At 38.2% G+C, this 22,658-nt stretch overlaps 1 protein-coding gene across 1 annotated transcript; it reads right to left on the bottom strand.

The window, feature by feature from the left end:
• Positions 1–7: 7 nt before the first annotated feature.
• On the bottom strand, positions 8–22,495 carry itgb1b.1 (integrin, beta 1b.1). The gene is made up of 16 exons (XM_052128051.1): positions 22,226–22,495; positions 21,629–21,695; positions 20,226–20,311; positions 19,928–20,132; positions 19,540–19,710; positions 18,344–18,579; positions 17,623–17,778; positions 17,116–17,211; positions 16,809–16,898; positions 11,222–11,362; positions 8,021–8,223; positions 7,304–7,542; positions 4,194–4,416; positions 1,816–2,045; positions 1,344–1,510; positions 8–1,216 (listed from the first exon to the last, which is right to left on the bottom strand). Exons 2-16 carry the CDS (start codon positions 21,693–21,695, stop codon positions 1,151–1,153), a joined length of 2,376 nt encoding a protein of 791 aa, XP_051984011.1. The 5' UTR covers positions 22,226–22,495; the 3' UTR covers positions 8–1,150.
• Between the last annotated feature and the right edge of the window lie 163 nt (positions 22,496–22,658).

Genomic DNA, 22,658 nt, shown 5'->3' on the forward strand with positions numbered 1-22,658 from the left:
CGTTTAGAAAACACAACATTGAAGTTTAATTCGGTTTTAAAGAAAGTATAGAAAAAAATACAACCGTTTTGATGGATTTTAATGGCATCTATGATGTAATGGTGTTTCAGTGACAGAGCACAGGAAATGAAAGAGGTTTAATATTTACATATAGAAGCATTCAAAATAGAAAATATATAACAAAACACCTCAAAACAATGGAAAATTAGCTCATAAACTCAGTGGCACTTTTCTAAACTGGTTGGTTGACTCATACCAGGAGGGGGAAAAATACTGGTACAAATAATAAAATGCATCCTATATCTTTTTTGTTAATGTGAAAGGCTGTGCATCCAAGCAAACCATATGGTATTTGGGGCAAAAATGCACCCCAGAGCAGCTTTTCCTACAGAATTCTGTTTTTGCAGCAGGGGAGCCCCCTTTCAGCCATATAGCCTATATATATAGTTAAAAAAATAATAAAAAAATGATGTTTTAATAAAAAACAAAGCCATATAAACCTGAATATTTTTTCATTTATTCCAAATAACTTCAATACTGTCACAAATGTTTTTTTAATGTTATTTTTTTTTTTAACTAAGCCTACACTTTTGTCATATGAACAACCGGTGTAAGTTTTCAAAAAAAAAAAAAAAAGAGAGAGAGAGAGAGAGAGAGAGAGAAAGTTTTTGTTTATGCCATCTTGGACTTACTCTGACCCCCAGCATAATTCAAAATCAACAGTTTTCAGTTACAGATACCAGTGTAGATATTCACTATTCACTGTAAGCCATAATTAATTCAGTCCTTGAGTGAAAGTGTCCAATAACAGGGTGGTTACAGGCTGGTCATGTGACAGGTCAGTAATGTGATCTTAACATGGGGGCCTCCCTGAGTGGACCCTCTCCATGTTGAATAAAACAGCTATTATATGGTTACTGATATGAATGTCTTCATCTTAAAGGGACAGTTCACCCAAAACTGAAAATTCTCTCATTATTCACCATTCATGCCATCCCAGAATATGACTTTCTTTCTTCTTCTGAACACATTTTAAGAAAAATAGAAAAATATTGGAGCTAATGCAAGTTGAAGTTTTGCTTTAGAAGACATTAATTTAAGTCAGATGACGTTAATGCTGACTGTCTGATTTTTTAATCCTGGAGATCCATCAATTACCCTCATATTTGGGGTTCACCACTGTTGTCACAGCACTCTTGTAGATGGGATTCTCTCCCTGGAGACCACAACAACAGAATAGCAGTCAACAACTGTAGACTTCAGAACACGAAGAAGTTACAGTGTGAAACCACTAAAATGTATTCATTTGTACTATTAAAATAAAATAATGAAAAGATGCATACCGTGTCCCATCTGGCATTCATCTTTTCTTTCTCGAATTTGGCAAACTCTCTCCGGTCATGAATAATCATGAGCAGCTTCCAGATGAGCAGAAGAGCTAAACCGATCAGAACAATTCCTGCGACCACTCCCGCTACAATTGGGATGATATTAGGGCCAGAAGGGCACTCTGTGAACACAGGCACAAAGCAAACAACTTAGCTATATATATCAGTAACTATTCAAGGCATAAAAAAAAAATATGATTCAGAGCCAGCAAGGGATGGCACATTTTGTTGCACAGTTGCGCCACTTGAGCAATTTCAGCTGAAAATGCATCTTATTCACATGCCACCCACAAACAATCCAGCAGCATTCTCTCTCCAGTCACTCAACCATTTTACTCAAAATATTTATATATTTATTCTGATAAAATTAGATCAACTGGTAGGCCTGCTGTATATGAGAGCTGAGCATAATTCATCCCTCATTTACCATGAGTCTCTGCTACATGAACCTCAACAGTGCCGTCATTGGTAGCATAGGTGAAGAAGAACCAGCAGTCGTTAGCGTCCCGCTCTTTGCAGTCGTTGATGTAGAGCTGGTCGTTTGGCTGAGGAAGTTCTTCCTTCTTCTTCACCTTCTTCGGAGTAAAGTAGCTGCAGTCATCATTACATTTATCTTTCTTGTTACCTGTATTAAATGCTTTGCATTCCACACAGTCCCTGTGAATGTAAACACAAGCAAATGCATTTATTGCTGCTAGCAGAGATTTGGGCAATTCATTAGATCAACACACTATTTTAAAGAGACAACAATAAGTAAGCCACCCATAGGATGATTAATTTTGTGTATAACTGTAAACATTGTCTCTGGTGTGCTATAAAAAATACTGCTCTTGAGCGGCACGACGCAGCAACATCGACTCAACCAATGGCAGGACAATGACTTTTGACAGGACTATCTGTTTGACCAATATAAGATGGGGAGTATTTAGGAAAACAGTTTAAAAACTCTGTTCATTTTAGCAAATCCATTTGATGACGCTAGTGGTGCAGAAAGACTATAAATTCTCTTCCCTGGCCAGTAGGTGGCGAAATGCATGAAGAATGCAAATTGCCAAAAAACAAAAAAATGTGGATGTGAAAGTGGACATTTATAGTAAAACAAGACTTAAATATGAATCTGTTTCTCACCCACAACTATCATATCTCTTATATCTCTTCTTAAGATATGGATTTAATCACAGGAGTCTTAAGGATAAATGTTATGCTACCTTTATGTGCTTTTTGGAGCTTCAAAGTTCTGGTCACTTGCATTTAATGGACCAACAGAGCTGAGATATTCTTCTTAATTTGTGTTCAGCTGAAGAAAGTAAGTCATACGCATCTTGGATGGCATGAGGGCGAGTAAATGATGAGAGAATTTTAATTTTGGGGTGAACTATCCCTTTAAAATGGTCACTCCCATTGACTCACATTCATAGAATATTCAGCATTCAAAATTTAACCGACATTTTCAGTTTCCTAACGTCATCTTTTACCAAAGTACAGAGTAATGGAGAGTGCTTTCAAAAGTCTCAGTTTTCAGTGGAAGAAAATACTGTTCTAGCGTGGACGAGAGGCTTAAATTAGCTCAAATTAAACATGTTAGTGTGGACATGGCATGAATTTGGATTGATCTTGTCTTTTTTGCAGCTATTTAATCATCTATAGCCAGTAAAAGCAAAGCTAGGGTTGCCAACCTACCAACCAAATAAGGGACATTCCAACCTTAAATATGTAAAGAAAAAAATTCCAACGGGGCTCCTGCGCAAGAGTCTGAGTCTGGGGGTATGGTTAAAGGGGGTATATGCTTGTTTAAAAGGAGAACAATTTTTTTTAAAAAGCGAGAATGGACACAAAAACAAGTTCATGTAAAACAATTAAAATGAAAGTCACTACAACGGCCAGAAAAAACTGTTTTTCTATCCATTTTCACTTTTAATAAACACTTTTTGCTAAAAGAACGAAGCTGCAATCAAAGGAGAAAGACAATATTTTTTCTGTCAAGCATTTTGTACCCTAAATTTAAGCTCAAGCCTTTTCAGTTTTTAAAGCTCAAAGAACCTGCTTTCGGTTTAAAATTGGGGTCATCAGTTTAGTATTTGCTTAATGTGTTAAATTTTTTTACAAATCACAAAAAATAATTAATTGGCCATCCAGGGCCACTTTTTAATTTCAAGTCTAGTTTTAAGCAACTATGCATTAAAGTGGATTTTTTTATGGGAGAGAAAACACTTAACATAAAATAGTGTATTTCTCCTTGGATTACAGTGTCGTTGTTTTGGCAGGAACTAGTGTTTATCACAAGGGAAATGTAAGAAAATCACAGTGTTTTAACTAAACCTATAATGTAATTTTCTACTAAAATTAACATTAGTTTTTCTCACCTTCATTCTCTCTGTAGTCTTAGAAAACGAGCATTGGCAAATGTTATATCATGAATAGGAGTGAAAAAATTATCATGCTCTCGAATGCTATATGTTTGGCAAAACTCTCCTGCTACCGACAGCAAACGTGCTCTGATTGTCCTTGATCTTTCTCCTGGCCACTTCTGTCGAGTGTGGCATCCATGTAACATTTAACAGTCAATATCTCACACAACTCTGTTTTGAAGCATTCTCAGCAGTTTGGGTCTGGAATACTAGAATATAGGACAACCGGCATCCCGTATGGAATTCATACCGAACGCAAATTTTCTTTCCTTAAATATGGGACATTTCCGTATTATACAGGACGATTCCGTATTATATGGGAAAGCATCAGAACCAAAGCCTATAACCTAAGCTTATCTTAAAATATAACACAATAGGTGTTCTGCTAGTTACTCACTTGACTTCAGTGCAAATACTGGGGCAGGTTGGGCAGATTTCACAGGTTTGGCCCTGGAACTTTGAGTCAGTACACTTACACGCGCCACACTCACAGGTGCCTCGACCGTTACAGATTTGTTTGTTTCTGGCCAGACAGGTTGAGGTGTCCAGAGAGCAGTCACATGCATTGCCTGTGTATTTAGCATCACAGATACATTTTTTGCACTCACATCGACCGTGACCTGTGGGAAAGGATGCTGCTGTCATAAAACTTTTATATGTTGCAAATACACAATGGCAATTCAAAGTGCTTTACATGTAAATTTGAAAGAAAATACAAGAAAAAATGAAAACCAGTTAAGAACAAAAATATGAATAAAAAGTAACACACTTTGAAAAAAAATTATATAAAAAAAATGTTGTAAAAGAGTTGAAAATGTGATCAAGATGCTTTATGATACTTTTATACTGTACAGTGCATGTAATTGAAGAGACAGTAAGTCTATCACTCACAGCCTCGTTTTCATTCACATCAAAAATCAAAGATGGCGCTACTTCAGCTTTTTAGTTCATCGCAGTATTTAGAGTATTATCTTAATTCATTTCTTAATACACGTTCATGGTCTTTTTTTGCATGACTCATTGACGTTATTCCATGTTTTTCCAAAAAATACAAATGTTTGTTCAAAATTTTACTTGCTCACCCTCTGAAATGTCCTGCATTGCTTTCTCATTGAATATCAGGTTTCACACAGAAATACCTGTTACAAGACCAGCATATGTTGCATTTTGGATGTTGATCCCCTGCATTGGATGCTGGTGTTCCTACCTGGATTCTTAACTAGTTTAACAAACCAGCCAACTAGTCAACTAGCTTCATCAGAAAGACCATGCCAATTGAACAGCATTGCAAGTTGCTACAAAGTAGGGATGGGAATTTTGGTCATTTTGTCTACTCGAGTACTTGGACTAATTACTTGAGTACTCATCGAGTACTCAAGGGGCAATTACATGTTCATAACTGTATAATAACACAACTGACCAACGTCTATGGCTGCTGCATTGAGTCTTGTTATTCCAGTGTATCGTCTATTCATTATTATAGGCTGTTATAAAATAATATGTTATAAAATGTACAAAAGATTGTATAATCAAAATATAATGCATCATATTTTGTCATTATGTTAAGATTTGCTGCCCAACTCTGAAAGAATGTGCACAACACGCATCTGTCTGTTCTTGCTTCAGGTTACCGTAGTAATCTTATTTAATACCCGTAATCTTTTTTAGAGACTGAACAGTATATTTTCAAAGAACAGGAGATGCCATGACCATTGCGTTTTAATATGCGTTACGTTGACGTTCAGTTTTGAAGATGCTACATTGTGTTCCATTTAACTGCGCTCTGTCTAGCTGTTTGAAACACTCGCCTGATGTACACTGCCACACGTGCCTGGTGTGTATGTGTAAGTGTGTGTGTGTGTCCAAATATTTGCTCTTGTGAGGGAAGCCACTATGCTCTGTATTGTTGTTGCTGTGATTCATGAAGCATTCCATTCAACTCAGATATCTAACTTGGAAACTCGAGCGGAAATCTTCATTCATTACGTCGAGATGCAAGTGTGTGTTATGTCACGCAGGGAGGTTTAGTCAGTGACAATCATTCACTTTTATTAAATAATATCCAGAGTCGAAGTTCTTACTTTAAATGATAATAAAGCATGTTTAGCAAACTTTTTGCAAAGACAGGTGTTCAAAGCACGGTTAATTACACTTTTTTTTGGATTATCATAAAGATAGCAGCATCATATCAGAGTGTTTGCCGTGTGAAGTCTCTGATAATCAACCCTACCCCTAAAGTCACTACGTAATCAATCTCAAAATTAAAAATAAGCTCTCTCTTAGACACGCTTGTGTTTAGTTATCAGGTAATTATCATTGGATTTCGAATTAAGTGAAAAGTCACATCATGCGTGATCACTATCTATCATCGATTTCATGATTGATCATTGCTGCCACGTCCAAGTACCCGAGTCCTCAAGTACTCATGTCCATCCCTACTACAAAGTAGCAAGCTGTCTAATATTAAGTAGTCATAATGTTACAAAGTTTAATATTACAGGAGTAAAACGAGTTGCGAATGCCATTTCATGTTGACTTTAACAGTGTTCTCTATTTTTAATTGAGGAGGAATGTTTAAAACTGTTAGCATAAAACTGACAGTTTTTATTCAATACCTCACATACCATCACTTATGCCGAGTTTACACTACACGATTTTAAGCCTGATTTTTTGCTCGCCGACAGTTTTGTGGAGATCAGCCAACAATAGCCTGAAATCGTAGGCAAATCGGAACTCGCTCCCATGAGCAACGATCGCAATGTATGAACTATAAAAGACGCAATTTGAGAGAAGTGCTGACGTGTCGCCGATGTCAGCGAGATATCTAGAATGTTAAATGTCTGGACCCGTCTGTGATTCCAAATCGAGCAATGTTTTGACTGAATACAACTGCAGCGTTGACCTACAGCCATTGAGAGATCAAGAAACTGGGCACGTGATGTTTCAGTGTGAGGAGTCCTGATGCTGGGGGCAGTGGTGGCTTAGTGGTTGAGGCTCAGGGTTATTGACCAGAAGGTCGGGGGTTCAAGCCCCAGCACCACCAAGATGCCACTGTTGGGCCCTTGTGCAAGGCACTTAACTCCAGGTTGCTCCAGGGGGATTGCCCTTGTAATAAGGGCTCTGTAAGTTGCTTTGGATAAAAGCGTCTGCCAAATGCATAAATGTAAATGATGTACAACTAGCATGGCTGCGGTATCAAGAAAGTCTCATTGGCCGAAGAAATTGAGGAAAGAGTAGTGGAACACTGGCAGGAGCACCAGTGCCTATTTGATATTTAATCTGAACTGTACAACAACCGGGTGGAGAAAGAGAAAATTTTGAGAGAAATTGCCAATTCAGGCAGACAGTTGTGTAACTGTCAGTTGTGAACAATCAGTGACAAGACAGACAGATGTGTAATATGAACGTCTTTGAAAGTCATGTAGTGTGTAGGAGGCGTTAGTCTCACCGTTTCTTCTACATGATCACAAGTAAAAGACAGAACTGTATGTTCTCAATGAGTCGTACCTCCACAGAGCTTGTTGCTGGAGCGGTCGCAGCTGAAGTTGTCACACTCGCAAAACTTGCCGCTGTATCTCTCCTCTGGTTTGTCTCTTTTCTTACAATCACATGTTCCACAGACACACTCTCCATTATTACTGCAAATATCCGTCCTGTTATCCATGCGGCAGTTTGCGTCTAGATCATCGGTGAGGATCTCATCTTTGCTGCACTCGCAAATTCTGCCCAGTCGGCCTTCATTACACCTGATATGAGAGAGACAGAAAATGAGAAAAGAAACAGATTGGTCATCATGCTAAGTTACTTGCATTGGCATGTTTGAAACAGTGAAAGGTTCACACTTTTTCCTTCACTGTGATAAGTGTAGAGATTTAGAGAAACCTCATCCCACATTTTTACAGCTTATTATATATAATTATTTTTAAGCTGCACATTCATGGAAACCAATCACTGCTTTGATCAATATAAAAAAGTGTTATCAGTGGAGATCTGTAATAGTATTACTTATGTTCATTATTGTTTAACATAATTTAACAATTTTATTGGTTAATATTTGTATTAGCATTACTGGCTTTTATCATTATCACTATTATCCTTATTTGACTCTTTTTCCTTTATTTTCTTGTCAGTGTGTTTGTTGTGTGTATTGATGCTTGAGCAATATTGTATGTAAAAATAACCTTGCCAATAAAGTACTTTGAAAATTGAAAATGACATGCTCACCTGCATACTCCACATTCCAGGGTTCCTTGACCATTGGAACATTCTGGAGAGTTTGGGATTCTATCTTTGTAACACACACATTCACAGATGAAGTTGAGCACAATCTCAACCTCCTCACTGATTCCTTGCGGTTTGATCTTTACCATCTCTGACTTCCCATTAGACGGACATCCTTTAGCTGTGATTTCTACATCAAAATTCACCTGTGAAGCACAACACAATGTTTGGCATTCCAGATTGCATATCAGTTATCAGAATGAAAACTCATTGCAAGAGATGTGAAGAATGGTAGATTTATTCAGAGACAAGCAACCATGAAAAATGCATATTATAATAAGTGTGACTGTCATCAATAGCAATTCAATTCTGTACAGTGCAAACTGTACCACCTCTTCAAGTAGACTTGGGTTGATTTTTCTTTTTTTTCCTCTCTCTCTTTCCTCTAGCAGTTTCAATGATTCTCTCTTGCTTTTTGGAGGGGCATGCATCTGGAGACAGGCTTTTAAACAATTTGTTTGAGCATCCCAACCAGCCCAAAATAGCAACACTGGCTCAACCAATGGTGTAATATGGAACGTTGAAGACAAAAGTCTTTGAAAAAAAAAAAAAAAAAAATGCACTGCATTTTCATACAGTTGTATATTATAAGCTGTGAATATTTCAATTGAAAACATTTTGCACTACATTTCAACATTCAAAATTAAATAATAAATATATATGAAAAATGTATTTAAGGTTCATTTGGTGAGGACCTTTCTCTATAGGTACAGTCGGCAACACGTCATACTCTGGGATGGTTAGTTTGGGGGAAATAGATTTCCCGTTACCATAGTTACTAATTTATTACAATGAAAAACAGGGAGAAATATCCGATAGATTTGGCTATTTTAACAATGAAAAACAATTAATGAGTAACTATGGTAACAGGGCTTTGCTTTCCACCACAAATGTATCTTTTGAGCTTGATATTCATCAACACCAACATTCATCAACATCAGCACCACCTAGTGGTGAAACATAGTAACAGCAGGTGAAGATTGTGCATCTTAACTTTACTGCTTTTCCGTCTATGGAATGATTTTCCGGACATTATTCAAAAGGAATTGCAAATTGTATTTGCAATTGCGTTTTCAATTTGTGGACGCATAAAATGTGACATAATCCAAACGCAATTGCAAATCGCGCATTACCATTTGCATTTTCGTTTAAGCGAACGCACAGTGACTGCCAGATTTCAAATGGAAAAGCAAAGTCCGTTTGCAACTGTGTTTCCCATATCTTACGAGTTTTGGCCCTGTCATATTTAAATAGCAATTTCAATTACCACGTCTGCTTTTTCACTTTCTCAGCGTCGCGTATGTAGCCAGCCAAAACTCAAATGGAATACTAATTCCCTTAGTAGTTCCATTGATGCCTTACACGGAAACCTGTCAATCAGGGTCAAGGGTGGGATTATGCTATGGGGCGTGTTTGTCTTGGGAAGTGATGTCACTCACAGTCGACGGTCAAGAGTCATTATATAAACAAGCATTAAAAGTAATGGACCAGAAATCTGTAAGATGGCATCACTGCATCATTCTAAGGAAGCATAATATCTTGAGTTTTGACAGTTTTGTAAATTTTTCTTTTTAAAACTAATTTTTAAGTGTGTGAACAACGTTGCACCAGAAATATTCTGTCAACTAGTACATAAACAAAAGAGCGGAATAAGAACTAGAGGCACAATAAGTGGAAACTATAGCCATAAAGCGTAGAACAACATTTGGTCAGACATCATTTTTAGTAAGAGGCATACATTTGTGGAATGCATCTGAAATTAAAACATTGACAGACTTCAAGGTTTTTAATACACATTTAAAGCAATGGCTGAAACTGAAACAACTTTGTGAACACTGACTGTACAGGACATAACACAATGCATACAAACATAATGTTGCATATGTGAGCACGCACAGACATATGCACCCTTTTGTGTTCTTGTATTGTTAAATGTGTCTAGACTTTGTTTTATAGTGACTTCCACATCTACTTAAGCCCATATCTTATTTCATATATGTATTTGTTGTATGTATTTTATTAATTATAAATCTTAAACTCAATACTCTGTCATTTTTGTTTTAAATTTGTAAGCCTAACCAGGGACAGGGGTTGCAAATTAGTCATGGCTAGAAACATGTATGCGTGGCATCTACTTTGTATTCTTTATAAAGCAATGTTCTATGCATTTGTCCCTGTCAAATAAACATTAAAATAAATACAAAATAAATAAAGAGGTGATGCCCTGAACAGACGCCGGTTTATTTGATCTTGACCATCGACTGTGAGTGACGTCTCTTCCCAAGACAAACACGCCCCATAGCATAATCCCACCCTTGACCCTGATTGACAGGTTTCCGTGTAAGGCATCAATGGGAATACTAAGGGAATTAGTATTCCATTTGAGTTTTGGCTGGCTACATACGCGACGCTGAGAAAGTGAAAAAGCAGACGTGGTAATTGAAATTGTTATTTAAATATGACAGGGCCAAAACTGGTAAGATATGGGAAACACAGTTGCAAACGGACTTTGCTTTTCCATTTGAAATCTGGCAGTCACTGTGCGTTCGCTTAAACGAAAATGCAAACGGTAATGGGCGATTTGCAATTTTGTTTGGATTATGTCACATTTTATGCGTCCACAAATTGAAAACGCAATTGCAAATACAATTTGCAATTCCTTTTGAATAATGTCCGGAAAATCATTCCATATCCGTCAATGCCAGGATGCACAAGGTTGAATTTCCAACCAAATTTGAACCACTGAAATTTTAGAAGCAATTCGCAAAGCATAATATGATATGATGGACCGAACATTACCTGTCGAATAATAAATATGAAATAATAAAAATAATAACTGAATATTTTAGAACTGAACTTTGGAAGGTGAATATTTATTTAATTTTGAACTTTTAAATTTTGTGCAAGATGATTTCAATTCAAATGTGCATAGCTTAAATATGAACTATATAAATTTGCATCCCCAAAAAATGCAAGCACTGTTAATTTTTTCAAATATATTGGAAATGTGTCATTAATATACTTCCATCACCTTTAAACAGAAGTCTGATTAACTTTATCTGGTAGCTCAGCTGCAATCACTCCAAGTGAGATCTGAACACGTCTATGCATTTAAAGTAACAGTTGATACTTTTATTCTCTCACCTCATCCCCAATGGAAATGTTGGAGCATTTTCGCCCGTTTTCTCCTTTTTCGCTCACCCCATTCTTGCAGTGAGAGGTGTAGGAGATGGACACGCCTTCAGGCAGCTTGCTGTTTTCCAGAATGACCTCAGAGGACAGTGACTTACGGACGCAAATAAAACATGAGAATATTAGTGCTGGGGCAAATTTCAAATATTCACATCATGCCTTTATAATTCTCATTTTCATGACCTCACATACAGAACTCTTGAGCCGATTGAGCAAGTATAAGCCTCTCACACATTTCTGATTAACCATACGTAAGGAATAATTGACTCTGTTAAATTGTTTAAAAAATTATGCACACCCTAAAACTCTCTTATGTGAGGAACTACTTTCTTCCGCCACAGATTGAGCGTCTTACTGTAATACAGTCCGAGCCTTCGTTGCTCATTCGAAAACGTCACATTAGAACTAGCAACGGAGGATGCGCAGTGTAGTAACAAGGTAGTGGTTTGTGCATGCGAGTTTGTATTTGAAGGATCGAAAGAAGAGAGAGAAACTCTGAAAATGAGAGAGATCGCTTCTGGGATTACCTTACATGGCTTCAAAATCATCTAGATGTCATCATCGCTATATTACCGTTGTAAACCATAATAACTTTTCTTTTCATCCTCACTAAAATGCAGGGGTGCGCTGACATGACGACTCTGTTGTTCTCTCACAAGTATGTTTGGGCCTTAAGTGTTTGTGTTACGGGTATAATGTGTGTCCATGAGTGTGTGTGTGAGGGGGAGCGTGAGGGTTTTCCCCTGTCTCTGATGTATCTTGCTTTGATAAAGTTCAAGCCTTCGTTGCTGCATTATAACGTCACGTTATAACGGGAGTGTTGCTAAAAAAAAAAAACGTTAAAAGTCACTAGATTTCGTAATGAGTTAATTAGCATATTCATGATGTCATCACGTCGTATTTGCATTTTGCCTTGTGTCGGCCCTTTACATTTGTTTGCTTCTCTCCTACTTTCTGTGCTCACATACTGTATTTTAATACAACCAAATTCCCAATAAAGCTGTTCTCATGTACATGTTTGTTCTGATTCTGTTGTCAGACAATGGAGCGAGTATTAAATTGTGACTGAAACGCTGCCCATTAAGACTACATGTTAACCAGTAGTCCAAGCAATTTCCAAGTTTCCAAAGCAAGACCTCTCGCTCGCACAGCAGTACTGGCGACTCTTCGACGGAAAGTAGCTAAGGAAAGGAAAAAGGTCGCTAAAGGGGTCTGAAAAGTCGCTAAATCTAGCAACACTGGGGGACGCGAGGGCTCTATTTAACCGAAATTGAAATAAATGTAGGATATTTTATACATTGTTTTGACGTTCTTAACCGATTTTCTTTAACCAATGTTTTTGTTTTAATTGGTTATTTTGTTGTGGTAGCCTGTAGGGCTCTTTGAAATAACGGAAATCATTTGGTGAAGTGATATGGAACCGTTATGCGGTCAAGACTTGGAACTAATTTATAGCCGTGCATTTCCTTAATAATTGCAGATCTTATGGTGCGTTCACATACAACACGAAGTGAGCTTTTCGCGTGGCACAATTACATACAAAGTCAATGATAAGATGCGAATAAACGCGAATATTTTCTTCACGTTGTATGTGAACGCATCATTAGAACGTCCGTGAACCAATCAGAATCAAGCATTCAACAGACCCATGGTATAATTTTCAACAATTCAACAGTCCATTGTCAATTATTCCTTAGGGGAGAGTGGGGTAAGATGAGCCAGTGGGTAAGTTGACCCACCCCCTGTTTCTAGGCAACTATGCACATTTGGTGTCATGTGACCACACATTCTGAAGGACTCCATCATTTCTATTTTGCTGTGAAGAGGAGAAGCACTTGGGACAAGAGGTAAGTTAACTTTTTTGCTTGTTAAAGTTAATTTTCTGCATTGCAGGTATACTAGTTGTTGTGCCAAAGCAAATGTATCTAGGTCTAAAGTTGTGTATGGTACATGTTGGTGATTTGTCAACATATAAAACCATGTGAATCATTTAGCTAAAGGTTAGCCTGAATTGCTAAGCTAGGCCGTTTTTACCAAAATGGTGACTATGGGACAAAGTGAGCCAGATGATGTGGGGTAAATTGAACCAGTGGTTCACCTTACCCCTAACTTAAGGCACTGAAGTTAAGTTTTAAGCATAACATTGTTTTAAATATAGTATCACACAGCTGTTAACCATACATTACACATTGCATAAAAGCTATCATGCCAAGAACCTACAAAAGAAGAACCAACTGGGGCTCAACACCCTTAGAAGAGATGGAGAGAGCAGCCATTGATGTTGAGGGCGGAAAATCCATCAGATCAGTGGTGAAGGACAGAAATATTGACAGGTCAACACTGCAGAGGTACATAAAAAAGAAGGAGGTAAAGACAGTCAAAACAGTAGGGTACAGTGGAACAGCAGAAGGCAAGAGGGTTTTCACATTAGAGGTGGAAAAGGAGCTTGCCGATCACATCAAAAAGTTGGCTGAGCAGTTCCATTGCCTCACTCCAAAAAATGCTGTGAACTGGCATTCCAGTTTGCACAGAAAAACAACATCCCTGTCCCCAACAACTGGAAAGAGAAAGGTCTAGCGGGTAGGGTGTGTAGGATATTACATTATAAATTTAGGACAGGAAAGGCTGACGTCTGTGGTTGCATGCCACGGTATCATGAAATTAATTAATTATATTTTGTTAGGTTGAGATTGGTTCAAGGACTTTATTGTAGGCCACCATCTTTCCTGTCGTATGCCTGAAGCAACATCTTTAGGAAGAGCTACAGCCTTCAACAAAACTATAGTCGGGGAGTTCTTTGGCAATCTGACCAAAGTGATGGACAGGTGACAGAATTAATTTATTCCATAATATTAAAACAAATTAATGGCAACTATAGCAAGATACAAGAGTAAAGTACATTTACTGTACAAGAAATTGTCATGTGTTTACTTATCAGCCAGTTACCAGGATATGTATTCAGGGCTGTTTAGTATGATTTTAGCATTGCTTGAAAAGCTTAACTATTCTGATTTTTTGCATCATGGCTCTTGTCTTTGTTTTATAGGTTTAAATTCCCTCCAAACATGATTTATAATGTTGATGAAACAGGTGTCACAACAGTGCAGACACCAAAGCAAGTTGTGTGGAAAAGGGAAAGAAACAAGTGGGGGCCATCACATCTGCCGAAAGAGGAGAGCTTGTGACTGTGGTCTGTGCAGTCAATGCTACTGGGAATGCAGTGCCTCCCATGTTCATCTTCCCAAGGGTTAGATACAAAGACCATTTCATTACAGGAGCACCTCCAGGATCAATTGGTTCCTCCACCAGATCTGGCTGGATCAATGAAGACATCTTTGCTGAGTTCCTTGAACATCTGGTTCAGCATACCAAGTGCTCCTCTGACCATCCCATGCTGCTACTCCTTGATAACCACGAGGCCCATATTTCACTGAGGGCACTGGATTTAGCAAAGAGTAAGGGTATTGTTATGCTCACAATTCCACCCCACACATATCATCGCCTGCCGCCTCTGGACAAGAGTTCCTATGGTCCATTCAAAACCTATTACAACAGAGCTCTTGATGGTTGGATGAGATCTAACCCAGGCAAAACAGCCAGCATACCACATCCCTGTATGTGTGAACAAGGCTTTCATGTCAGCATTGACACCAAGGAATATCTCTTCTGGATTCAGGTCCACAGGGATTTTTCCTTACAACAGAGCTATTTTCTCTGATGCAGAGTTTGAACCATCCATGGTGTCAGACAGGCCAAACCCTGATGTGCTGTCTACTTCTAAAGAAGATCCACCCATGGCTTCAACCTCCACCTCTGCTGAGTTGCCTTCACAGGCATGTTCTTAAACATGTGGGACAGATTCACTCCTCACCTCCCCTGGATATGTGTCTCCCACTGAAATTCTACCCTTACTCAAAAGTCAGCAGCCTAGGGCACAGACAAAGAGAAAGCGAGTGAAGACAAGGATCCTGACTGATACACCTGAAAAGCAGGCAATAGAAATGGAACATGAAAAGAGAAAAAACAAACTGAAGGGGAAACAAGTAACTAACATCAAAGAACAATGAAAGTCCAAGAAGAAACAAACCAAGAAGAAAAACCCAGTGTACAGCAGTTCTGAGGAGAGTGATGTTCCCATCCCACTTGATGACACTTCTGAGTATGACAGCTCCCAGGATGAGAGTAGTGAACCAGACATCTCAGATCTGTCAGTTGGTGACTTTATTATTGTGAATTTTGCGACCAAATGCAACAGCTACCATTATATTGGCTTGGTTGAGAGCCTTGAGGACAATGAAGTTAATGCAAGAGTCCTCAGAAGAATCCGAGGGAGCACTAGCAAAGACAAAGCCACCTTTGCATTCAAAGAAAATGATGTGGGATCTGTCCCACTGAATGATGTGCTGAAGAAGCTTCCTAAACCTAGAAAGGTTGGAGGAACTGCAAGGAGGGAGCAACAACTCATATTTCCCTGCAACCTTGATGGATGGAATGTACAATAGTCATTTTCACTGTGCTGAGGTCTGGAAGTTCAAACTGTTCTTTTGTTCTCACAAGTTCAAAACTATGAATCTGTTTAACAAAATTGGAAATTAGAACTGAACACACTGAAGGGACGTTCTTTCTGCCAAACACGTTTATGTGTGTGTGTGTGTGTGTGTGTGTGTGTGTGTGTGATTGGACATGACTTGATTAACAGCATAAGAAATACAGCATATAACCATAATTCTTGCTCCTGAAAACTATGCTGGCAGTCCTTCACTTAACAGAAATGTTTAAAACTATTGTTCACCAATACAAAAAATAAAAGATTAAAGGGAAAATAAAACTTTAATTGGTTTGTTTTGTGTTGTTTGAGGTAGCTTTAAAAAAAAAACAACATTGTTTGGAAAGGTAAGTGTATTATTAAATTATTATTTGTTTATGCTTGCATTAAAACGTGAAAAATAATATGGTCAATTTACCCCCAGATGGCTCAATTTACCCACAGACTGGGATCAACTTACCCCTAGCCTGGGGTAAGTTGAGTCACATGAACACCTTTTTTTTCTGAGGTCATATTTTCAAGGCTCTTTGTCATAGGTGCATTCTTATATTTTCAGTTGATTAACAGTAGATGTCTTCATTGTACTTTTGTCTCAATGTCCCTTGCCTGGAGAGCCGCATAAGTAAAAACTGGCTCATCTTACCCCCTACATATATAACAGTACAATGATGGACTCTTGTGAATAAATGGTAAAGAATCTGATAAAAGCTGTAAAAGGTCTAAATGTTTTTCATTTTATGTACCTATTCTTTAGATCTTGAATATTCTTCATTACGGAATTACTGTACAAATGAAGCTCATTGCTGTGTAATTCAGATGCATAGACAAAATTATACACATTTCAGTCGATAGACACTGACATTGTGCCACTGTATGAAGAGTTTTTAAAATGTGTTCTCTGCGGTTGCAAAAAACTAAAACAGAACTAAAGCTGACCACAACCAAACCATTAGTTCACATAGAAACCTTTAGAGATGCAAAACTGAAACTTACGTTATAACAATCAATGATGATCTTGATAACATTGGCAGAGTTTGTAGACAGTGTCCCCACTAATGATTTAGGGATAAGAGCAGACAGTTCCTATTGTGAGCACATACACACACACACACACACACACACACACACACACACACACACACACACACACACACACACACACACACACACACACACACACACACACACACACACACACATACATAGTCAACAGAGATTCCAAACCTGATACTTATATTGTGACACAATGAACATGATGTTGCTGCAATGTGGAGAAAACATAATACATGCAGACACACACCTCGTAAACACTCCGGAAAGGCTCTGTCACAGCAAAGATGGTCTGAATGTTGTTATCGCTGAGGGTGTCTGCCAGCTGAGAGATTGTGGGGTAGTCCTACACAAACATAGCAGAAATGAGAGACACACCGATACATACAACTGTCTGTCCATCCATCCATTTTTCAAATGATTATTACTTTACATGCAGGTTTTATGACCCAAATTATATATTTATGACATACATAGACATTTAAAAGACACAGACAGACCAGCGTGATGGATACGGATGGACTGACTGACTGACAGACAGACAGACAGGCAGACAGGCAGACAGACAGACAGACAGACAGACAGACAGATAGACAGACAGACAGATAGATAGATAGATAGATAGATAGATAGATAGATAGATAGATAGATCGATCGATCGATCGATCGATCGATCGATCGATCGATCTATCTGGGTAAAATCTGGGTCTTGAACACAAACTTACAAAGTAAATCTGGGTCTTGAACACACACTTACAAAGTAGTGGCTCATGGTGTACGTATTATTCACCAGATGGCATTTCCCATCATTTGGACGAACTATGCCACCCAGTTTTCCATCTCCAGCAAAGTGGAATCCTGCATCGGTGGAAAACACAAGGAGACGAGTCACATTCCTCCAGCCAATCTCTTCCTAAGATACAATCAAAACATAGGAGACAGAAAACAGCTTCAAATGGTCAGGTGTTGTCCAGACTTGTTTTAGTTGGTAATGCTGCTCCCTAGGAACTTCTTCCTTTGTAAGATAATGAGAGTGTTTCTGGTTTTATGAGGGCTCAAGGAAATCGATGAAAGAGCCACAAGACTGTATGGTTACCCTGCTGAAAGGACTAGCTCAGTCCAGCATGAATTTCAATGCTGGTTCAGGCTGGTTTATGCTGCTTTGGTGCCAGTCTAGCTGGTGAACCAGAATTGTCTTTCTGGTGAAGCTGGTTGACTAGATTTCATGCCTGGAACCAGCATTCAAAACTCATTATGCTGGTGTCCACCAATTCTGGTCTTTTCAACAGGGTGCTGTTTGAGAAAATTAAATCAGTTTGTGAAACTAAAAGGGAAAAATCCTCAGTAAATTTTTTTTAAGAGTTTAACTTTCTTCCATATTTCACTCAGCATGTACAGCACTGCATGTGCAGGCTTGCCCTAGAGATTTTGCCCAAAGTGCTCTGGCATTTACGGAATGCTCAGCTTGCACGACCCACCTTGCAGACGGCAGCTTGCATGATTGCATCAAATCCTGCCTCCGGAGAGTCCAGGTTTCCTGAGGTCTTCTGCTGGCTGACCTTTTTTGTGAACTCTTCACCACTTTTGGTCAGGCTCAAGACATTTTTGTAGCTAAAAGGTGCTGTGCAGTCACCTGGATAACATGGGTTCTGCAGATACTTCGGAGTCATCAGAATGAATGGCATGACAAGTTTCTCCAGGAATGAGCCAAACCCTGGAAGCAAGAGTTTGGAGATTTTGAGCATTTAACTGCTTTAAAGACCACATGAAATCAGTTTTGTGACTTTTAGTCCATGTGTGAGTTTTGTAACTTTTAGTCCATCTGTGTTAGCATTGAGGTCATATACACTTGTTTATCCATAAACATTTATTTTTTTATTTTCTCTGCATTTTTCTCCCCAATTTGGCATGCCCAATTCACTCCTCAGGTGGCAGAGGATGAATCTCAGTTGCCTCTGTGTATGAGATAGTCAATCCACACATCTTATCACATGACTTGTTGAGCGTGTTACCGCGGAGACATAGCGCGCATGGAGGCTCACGCTATTCTCTGCAGCATCCACTCAAAACCCACCATGCAGCCCACTGATACCATGAACCATATTATAGCGACCACGAGGAGATTAACCCATGTGACTCTACCCACCCTACCAACCGGGCCAATTGGTTGCTTAGGAAGCCTGACTGGAGTCACTCAGCACACCCTGGATACAAACTTGCAACTCCAGGTGTTGTGGTCAGCGTCTTTACTTGCTGAGCTACCTAGGGCCCCCTATTTATTCCTAAACATTTACAAAATGATCTTCAGTAAATGTAAAATAAACAGTCTTTCTCTTCTGGAAAAACAAACTGTAAACTTATTGATGAATCAGTCTGCACTACACAGATTTTTGTCCAATCAAATGCTCTCTAGAATGAGAATGCCCCTCCCCCTATACCATCTGCCACCCACTATATGGCAAATCATGGTTTATGTAAGTGGTGTAAACTAAAGCAATGCCATTTAAATAAATGGGGATGGGCTGCTCAATTTGTCCCACCTTCAAAACCTTTTGCATTAGGAAATAAGTCAACACAGAAAAGAAAATAGCACTCATCAAGCACATTCACAAGGTCTTTAAGAGTGTATGCACTCACAAGTATAAAAGTGTGTGTTTGTGTGTGTACATCTAACCTATCCGTAGGTCTGATGTGATGTTATGCATCTCTTTGGCAAGATCGGATCCGAGATTTTTGACATTCTCAAGATTACTTAACATCGAGTCGCTGAGGTCCATCAGAAAGTAGAGATCGATGGGATAATCCTCAGCCCTCTTAAAAGTAAGAGTGAACTTCTGTGCTTCACCTGGAGGGAGACAAACAAAAAGAGAGAAATTATTAGAGAGAGAGAGAAACAGAGACAGTTTATGAAGTTAATGAGAATTTTCTCAGCTAATCAGACTGACCTCGTCAAACTAAGTGTGGTCCACCAACTACACCAGCACCAAAAAAAGCATGAAAAACCTTGGACCATCATAGAAAGTAATGCTGGCCAAAGTTGATATTGGGATGGGGTCTTGTACCTGATCGGAGGTTTAGGGTGAGTTTCTGTGGCTGAATCTGGGTGATCTCATCAGGCCTCAGTTTATTTGTTTGGTTAATTTTACGGTTGGTAACAGGTTTATTCTTGTCAGTTGTGATCGTTCCTCGAGGGTTTTCAATGCTGAGTGCAGTACAGCCAGCATTTTCTAGAGACTCCTTTTCATCACATCGTGAATGTTTGAAGTCCTGTCAAGATGCAAGCAGAGACTTGCTAAGTAGACATGTTTTCACTAAGCTTGCGAACATCCTGTACAAACTACTTAAAATGAGAATACTTACGGGATCTGTGCACCACACACACTGGGGCCCGATCTGAATGCATTCTCCACATGCTTTGGCATTTGCAGAAACACATACATTCGTGTCTGAATACAAAACACATACCCAATGGATTTAGAGGTCCCAATTTAACATTTATTTATTACATTTGCAATAAAGAGCACAAAAGTGATGTCTTGGTTTCATAAGCATTTTTATTTGCAAATTGGACAAAAAGATGAGGGAATGAACTGCAGTCCTATGAAGCATTGTGAATTATGAAATTGAATTAAAGGAATTCTCTCATAATTTACTTACACTCATGCCATCCCAGAAGTGTTTGACTTTCTTTCTTCTGCAGAACACAAAGATATTTAGAAGAATATTTCAGCTCTGATGGTCCATACATTGCAAGTGAATGTTGGCCAGAACTTTCATCCCCAAAAATCACATAAAGTCATAATACAAGTAATCCATAAGACTCCAGTTGTTAAATCAATGTCTTAAAAAGCTATATGATAGGTGTGGGTGAGAAACAGATGCATATTTATGTCCTTTTGTACTATAATCTCCACTTTCACAATCACTTCCACATTCTTCTAATTTTTGGTTTTTGGTAATTCACATTCTATGTTCATATCGCCACCTACTGGTGAGGGCTGTTCAAAGGTGGAGATTTATAGTTAAAAGGACTTAAATATTTATATTTTTCTCACCCACACCTATCAAATCGCTTCTGAATATATGGATTTAACCACTGGAGTCTAAGTAATTATGGATAACTTATATGCTGGCTTTATGCTAATTTTGGGACTTCAAAGTTCTGACCACCATTCACTTGCATTGTAAGGACCTACAGAGCTGAGATATTCTTCTAAAAATCTTTGTGTTCTACAGCTCCTATATACATGAATGAGGAAAGACTGGAATCTACAAAACAGTTGGTCATTGTGACGATCGAGAAACATATTTTGAATCAGCAGTAATATCTGACATTAACGGTATCATAAATTGTGCTTCTTTATCTCAGATCACACTAAATGATCTGCCACAAGTAATATACAGTAGTTCATAATTTGTGGTTTGCGCATTAAATCAAATGTGAACGGCTCGTCTAATCAGAATTAAGAATCCACTCCCTTTTAGAGGCCCCATAATTTCCCAGTAACTCAATCATTCTGAAAAGAGAAACTACCAGCTCTTAGTTTGGTTACAAAATCAAAAAACAAAATTACAAAAATGATTTGTCTTATTATGTAAGTCTTTATGAAGAATGGCCCTGAATGGAACAGGTTTGTTTTAGTTTATTTATCTCAAAAACTCATAAACCTAATCATCAAAAAAATGTCCCCTAAGGGACTAAAAATAGCAGAGCAACGTTTAAGGTGTATCAGTGTTGTTGGATAAATGATATCTTACATTACCTGTTTTCGCACTGGTGTAAGAGGCAAATCCAAGTAGAGCTGATATCAACAGCACCTTCATGTTCATCTAAGTACAGAAGCACATTATAAATCACACAGCAGCATATAAAGTAAGGCAGAGTGAGAAAATCACATACTTCCGTATCAGTCAACTTTTTTTATTTTGTCATCAAATTATCTTGAATAATTTGAATGATTAAGGACCTCAACAACATAACAAAAATATCACCCAAAGGTAGGTCTGTATTAATAAATGACAGCCATGCAGGTGTGTTTCTGACTTTACAACAGAACAATGAGAACGACAGTTAATCATTGACTTTGATAACAGATAAGACTGATTTAAGTATACAGGAAGGAAACGTACTTCCTTTTCAAGTGACAGGCTGTTACACTTGTGTTCATTTGTATATTTTGAATCATATACAAAAAAATAAATCTAGATCAAATTTCAGAAGAAAACAAACATTGAGGTTATGAACAGTTTAGGATTTAACAAAGGTAAATACCACAGCAATTTTTATACATAATCTCAGACCACTATGATTTAATGCCATCTTTAATAAAATAAAAGTAAACATTTGCTTAGTTACTTACCTTATCACATGCCCCTAAGGCCTTTTCACGAGATGTATGTTTATGAGGTATACGTTTATACAACTAACTTTTCTTACATTCCAGGTAACAATACACCTTAAAATCCTTTAGGCATTTGAAGAAAAAAAACTATTTAAAACTACTGGTTTTCAAACGTTATACAAAACAAAATCAAAGTAGTTGCATAGCATTGAGCCATTGAGCATGTCTTGAACAGTATTTGTGGCTGCTGTGTGTGCATGCTATAGTGCAGCAGCAGTATCACACCTCTCAAACACACTGTCTAAAACGACAAACTACAAGCTGAAGGACTAAGGGCGGGATAATTCAAGAGGCTCCACCTCGAAAAGAGACTCCATGCATTCTCAGGAAATTGTGCCATTTGAGGTATATGTGCCCCCATGATAGAATACTGATAACAGGATTCTTAGTC

Source organism: Xyrauchen texanus, chromosome 6 (assembly GCF_025860055.1).
Source record: "Xyrauchen texanus isolate HMW12.3.18 chromosome 6, RBS_HiC_50CHRs, whole genome shotgun sequence".
Taxonomy (NCBI): Eukaryota; Metazoa; Chordata; class Actinopteri; order Cypriniformes; family Catostomidae; genus Xyrauchen; species Xyrauchen texanus.